Source organism: Nematolebias whitei, chromosome 11 (assembly GCF_014905685.2).
Source record: "Nematolebias whitei isolate Nwh7 chromosome 11, NemWhi1, whole genome shotgun sequence".
In the NCBI taxonomy this organism is placed as follows: Eukaryota; Metazoa; Chordata; class Actinopteri; order Cyprinodontiformes; family Rivulidae; genus Nematolebias; species Nematolebias whitei.
Window position 1 is genome coordinate 29,472,302 of NC_056508.1, and position 6,524 is coordinate 29,478,825.

The 6,524-nt window shown below is 37.0% G+C and overlaps 1 protein-coding gene across 1 annotated transcript in view; it reads right to left on the minus strand.

The window, feature by feature from the left end:
• Positions 1 to 6,524, minus strand: part of tnnt2a (troponin T type 2a (cardiac)) — a gene marked incomplete in the record, with an annotated part of 10,797 nt that overhangs the window by 2,865 nt on the left and 1,408 nt on the right. The window contains 7 exon segments of the mRNA XM_037684130.1: positions 760 to 837; positions 936 to 1,052; positions 1,244 to 1,307; positions 3,681 to 3,702; positions 3,986 to 4,015; positions 5,312 to 5,365; positions 6,132 to 6,173. Of these exon segments, the coding sequence (XP_037540058.1) occupies positions 760 to 837; positions 936 to 1,052; positions 1,244 to 1,307; positions 3,681 to 3,702; positions 3,986 to 4,015; positions 5,312 to 5,365; positions 6,132 to 6,173 (407 nt within the window).

The following is a 6,524-nucleotide window of genomic DNA, read 5'->3' on the forward strand; positions in this document are numbered from 1 at the left end:
TATATATATATATATATATATATATATATATATATATATATATATATTTACCCAGAATATGTTGCAGCATAAACAACATGGTGGCATCAATGTAAAATTCTTTTTTTATTATTATAGTACAAACTAAACTGACTATAGTCTTGTATTTGAAGCTGAAGCAAGTAATTATTAAACAAGGTCTATTGTTCCAACCAGTTGGGGATCCCTTAAATCAGGGGTGTGCAACCTTTTTGATCAAAGAGCCATTTCTGGCTCTTCACTCATTAAATTAAAAAGAGCCCAGAGCCACGAAGCCTGTTATAACTGGGATGATCAACTGGTGGCTCGTGAGCCACTTTGAGGTAGTTGGAGGGGTCTTTTCTGACCAGTGGGGGTGACATTTCAACACTAGTAATCAATAATGAATTTCAACATTTATTGCTATATTACCCATTGTTCCCATACAATGACTGAACATTGTTGGATTTGTAACCTGGATTATTGAGCACCAACTGTTGGTGACTGATATATTACATTTTGGGACATAAAATAACTATCCTGTAAAGAAGTAAAACCTTCTAGTTTCTACCTTTAGCTGAAAATTATAACACTGAACTCAAATGAAACAAAAACTTCTTTAAAAAGTCTTAAATGAATCCAAAATTCTTAACTGGAGTTAGAGACCTTTTTTGTGTTTGTTTCGTGTTATGGACTTTATGAATTGGGCTGACTTCAATCTTGAGTTATACAAGCGTAGATAAAAGCAGACCAGGACTCTACCTCAAGACGCTTCTGACGCTCTTTGTCACGCTCACTGCGGATCCTGTGCTGTTCTGCTCGCTCTGAACGGCGTTTCTCCTGAAATACAAATCATCACATCTGGTCATAAAACATCTACACTTCATTTTTGTGTGTGAAAACAGGATTTATATCAACTTATAACATAATGCACTCACAATTCTTTCTTTGAGACTAATGATGTCTTCTTCTTCCTTCTTTCTGCTTTCAAAGTGGACTTCAATCAGTGTCTGAAGCTCCATCAGGTCCTTCTCCATCCTCTTACGATGTATGTCCTACAGAAACACAACATCATAGATACTAAATATAGAATCTTACCAATATATCATCAAAGTAAAGCTCATGCATGCAATTATTCCCTAATTCTGATAAATACTGAGTCACTTAGAGGTTTATTTCTTCAGTCTGGAGATGCTTTGAATAACTATTCACCCCCTTTGGCAGAAAGAGTGAATGTGTCGCTTACATCAAAATCCACCTTCTCTCCATCTGGGATCTTGGGAGGGATAAGGTTTGGCATGATAAAAGGCCTAAAACAAATCAGATAAAGCAGCAACATCAGTGAGTGAACACCTGACAGTAAAACTGTCGAGCCTAAAATATGCAAACTCAAGAGGAAATGTTAGATGACATCACAGATGGTGTAAAATGAAGATCATAAAAGGCATTTCTTACAAGTTCTGGCCTGAGCAGACTGATTCTTCAGGAGTCACCATATCTGTATTTTCCCTTTCACTTTGCTAAAGTACAACCTTTAATGTTACATAACCTCAGTCTTCAGAGTGGAAATAGAAGGTAACTGCAGAATTTCACCTGTATACACTGTTAAACCTTCATTGTCCACCTGTATCCCTCTCATGTGCACACATTTGTTCTGTTTTCCTTTCAATACATTTTCTTCAGAGCATACCTCCACCTCAACAGACTCTCTTCCACCTGCTCTCTACTCTCAGTATAGATAACAATGTCATCTCCAAGTGTCATAGCCCATGTGGACTCCTGGCTGATATCGTCTCAGTATTTATTTTTTAATTATTATCTTTAAACATGTCACATGTTTGTTCATAAACGTGTGAGCTACTCATTGTTTCAGTCTGCTAGTGAGAGGGAAGGTCTGCTGTTGACCATCAGTCAAGCATTTTCATTAGAACTTTAAGACAACAAAAATGAAATTACAGTAAATATGCTAGGTGAAACAGGCCTATACTTGGGCTGTAAAAATAAATACTGCTTCTGGAGTGCACAGTGGTTTGCTCAGATTCACTCCTACTGCTTTGAAATAGCTCATAATAATTTAAAACATACAATGAAAAGGGTTTGTTGAAATAAATTAAAGTAAAGTTTGTCTGCTGAGGACAAAACCTAAAGACAGACAGACCCCCCCCCTCCCCCACACACACACACACACACATACACAAAAAATTCAAACTCATTCTTTGCTGATGTTTTTGATTCTTTTAGAAGCTTTTGCAAATAAATGTTTTTAGGTTGTGTATTAAAATGAAACTGTACTTCATTTCAACAATTTACAGTTTTAGTCCCTGAAACAAGAGGACTTTGCAGCACGAAAAGCTGTGCTTCCTACATTCATCATTTGATTAGATCTGAGGAAATGTGTTCAACACAATGGTACTTCTTCCAGTTATTTAATGTCAACAATGGTATTCCACAAGGCTCAATCTTAGGACACACTCACTTTACAATCTGCATAAGTAATGTAGGTCATCCTGATTAGTCGCTTTAGAATGATTTGTTTAATTAGCTTTGTAGAGATCTAGAGTGCTGTATGAATGGGTAAATCAGGGCACAGGTTGTAGTGTAAAGCACTATGAGTGTCTTGATACGATAGAAAGGCGCTATATAAGTACATGTACAGTCCATTTATCATTTACTTAAATTTCTATGCTGATCTGATGATACAGTTGTTTATTGTCGAGCTAAATCAGTTGTTGAGGTTTTCCAGCTTTTACAGTCTGCATTTGACATCATCCATTCAGACTTGTTCCGTCTCAAACTGGTTCTAAATGCTGATAAAACCAAAAGGTTGTTTTCAAACAGAAAGTTGGTCCCAGCAGTCCTTCCTTCTATTTTATCTATGAATGGTGTTTCTACTGAGTTTGTCAATTCTTACAAATACTTGGGTAACTTGGTCAATGCACATCTCTCTTTTAAGCTGCATGTCGAAAACTTGATAAAGAAATTGAAATTAAAATGTGGTTTCTTTTTCAGAAATAGATCCTGTTTAACTCTGAATGCTAGGAAACACCTTGTAACTGCTACTTTCCTTCCAACCATTGACTATGGTGACATTATTTGTATGAACACCCCTACAAGCACCTTGCAGATGTTGGATACTGTCTATCATGGCACGCTAAGATTCATAAATGGTTGTAACTACCGTACCCATCACTGCACCCTGTATTCACTGGTTAACTGGTCATCATTAACTTCACGCAGACTCTCACACTGGTACATTTTCATCTTTAAATCACTCCATGGTCGGTTGTTTCATATATCTCCTCCTACATGTCACTTCATCAGTGCAGCGACAGTCTGCACTCTTAAGACATCATTACATGCAGCGTCCCCTCGTTGCGGACTGAACTCAGCAAAAAGGCCTTTTCTTACTCTGCTCCTGTAAACTGGAACAACTTAGAAAAAGATTTGAAGGTGTGATCTCTCTAAGGGATTTTAAACAATCAAGTTCAATGTAAAAATCAATGATGACACGTTCATGATTTTAGTATTTTACCCTGTTTCATAATTTAGTTTGTGCTCTATCAGTCTTTATAATTGGTCCTAATGGTCTTTTTAGACTTTTCCCAACCACACTTCATTCAGCTTCTATAATCTCACTGTGAATAATTGTGTGTAACAGTGTTTCATTTACTTGTGTTACTTACTTGAATTTTGGTTTTGCCTCCTCTGTTGAAACAGAAAAAAATAGAAGACACAGATAAGCTACTCCAAACCACACAAAACCAACTCACTTATTCACCAAGACGACAACAAAATATTTTTATATTTTACCAGGAAGCCTAACCAAGATTTGGCAATTGGCCCTCTCTGGTTTGACAATAGATGGAAATTTAATTTATCTGGAAATACACTTGTTTCGAAATCTGGCACGAGTTGAAAAAGGCTAACAAGAAAAACAAACTCATAAGGTATAAGGCGTGCCAGCATTCATTTTATTAAACAGTGTTACCTTCTCCCTCCTCTCCCTCTTCTTCTCCACCTAAAAGCAAAATAATAAAGCTTGTGAACTTGGTGATAGTTGAGGTCACTTTGGTAAAAAAAAAAAAAACAACCCTCTGTTAAATTTTAGGAGCAGAAAGGTCATCAAACACACACACAAAAAAAACATTTGTACTGCGTTCTTATCTGAGTTGTCAGAAGTAAAGTGCTCCATCATGTGTTGCATGCCATAAATACATTTTGATAAGCATCGTTGTCCAGACGGACAAGTCTTGATGTCAAGCGGTCTGTTGCCAAAAAAGGCTTGGCGTCTGTGACCTCTGAAAGGTATTCTAAGAAATCCATCAGTAATTCAACAAATGATGTTGTTTGATTGTTCCAAAAAGCCCATATTGTACTTTACAGTTTTTTGTTAGCTCTTATACAGTTTACACCACTTTAGGATTATACTATAATATTCTCTCTCAAAGGTTCAAACCTCTTGAGTCGTGAATCAACTGAGGAGCTACAAAGTTACTTGGCTAAAATATGCTGAAGTAGTTTCTTGAGCGAGATGATATAAAAAATATTTCATGCTTAGTAAAAGTGACTGGAGCAACAGTTACCTCTTTGAAAAGGATTAACAGCTAGGTGGAGCTAAGTGGCTAAGTTGACTCACAAGTTGTACCAAATGTGTGAAAGCTTGTGAAAATAATCCCCCAAAGAATAGTTTTATCTAAAAACTCCAGATTAGACCCTTTTTGTATCTCATTAAATCAGTCATACGTAGTGCCGTCTGAATTATTTACTGTCAAATGACTTTCCAGAAGTGCCGGTAATTGTTTGTTTGCACAGTCAAAAGGTCACTTTCACCAGTTTGACATGGAACCCATCCAAGAACTATGCCTCACAGGGCGCTTGCCGATGTGAAGATAGGGATGAGGCATGAAGATGGGAAAGGTTCAGCCACTCATTTTGGTGTGACAGGCAGAAGACCGATACCTAAACAGTGAGTCTGACTAATGACTGAGAGCCTCGGGGCTGGGAGGGATTAAAGGCCTGTAGATGAATCTCGAGTTACTCCGTCTGGTTTTGACTAAGTAAACGTCCGTATGACTTCTCAGGACTTGCTGACTGTCACATTCCAAACCCAAATGTAGCTTTAACAACAGATTATCTTTGTGTCTGCTGCAACTGTTGGTTATGGGTGGAAACATTAGTCATCACCATTTAGTTGTCAACACATGGCCAACACCAGACATGGATGTTGTCTTGTTTGTTAATCTCTGGCAAGCTCCCCAACAATCAGCAGAGACAACAAGACAGCATTGTTCCTGCTTTAATAAATAAATCTCACCTTGTTCTTCATCAGACTCCTCTGCAGCAGATTTGTCTTCCTCCTGTTCAGCCTCTGCTGGCACACGGAGAAGTTGTAATTACATATGAGTGACAAATCTTTTGTTGTCACATGGTGTTAAGTTGACTGTGGCCTTTCTAGAAAGTTCACACATTTTAAGATTAATTACAATAAAACCAGCTGCGATTTTTTTAAAATAATTTTTACTTGTAGGTTTTCGCTAATGGAGGAATTTGTACGTTATATATTGATTTTCTTAAAAAATGTTTGGTTCTTGAAATCAAACTACACCCCAGAGTAATTAAAAGTTTGCACAAAAAGAGCTCCACGCCTTCGTTTTAAGCCTCGCAACACTCAAGAACTGGTAGAGTTTGTTTTCTGGTGGCTTTGTGGCTCAGTGGAATTTGAAATGACACCCTGAGTGGATCAATACACTGAAACACAAAACACATTGAAATAAAGGAAAATAATTACAGCTCTGATTTTAGATATGGGTTATTTATTTCAGCTTTTTTACATGGCTGAGTGTGTAATTTTTGATTCGTTAACATGTATCGTGTCAAATTATGAGCTGGATGAGGCTATAAAGGTTTTGATAATGCGCTAGATAACTTCATTTACCAACACACTTCGATTTTTCAAAAATACAGATTTTTTTTTGGGCTCCAAATTTTAATGATCATCCCTAATTTGGACTGTATGAAAAAAGTCCAAGAACAACTTAAATAAAGATTTCACATCTTTTGAATCAGCCTCATACAGTAGATGCTTCACTTCATCAAGTTTGTCTGCTTAAATACTATAAATACAAAATCGTCACCTTCCTCAGCCTTTTCGTCTTCCTCGTTCCCTTCTTGCTCTCCTGGTTGAACAAAGCAAAGAGCTGATCAGTACAACCAGCAGCCCAGTCACTTTAACACAAGTACAATAACTTTCAGGATCAGCAACAGTTTTCACTCCACCTGTTGCCACAGCAAAATTTGATGTGCTATATATAAAACAAAAGCAAAAACCATTGACGGAGTCTCATTTATCAATGTCACAACTTAAAGGTTGTAAATACCTTCAGCGGCTTCCTCCTCTTCTTTTGTACCAGGAAGACAAGGAAATGATCCACACAGAAGGAAATGACATGAAGATAAATGCAAACTGCAGTTTCACTTTGATATCTATCTATCTATCTATCTATCTATCTATCTATCTATCTATCTAT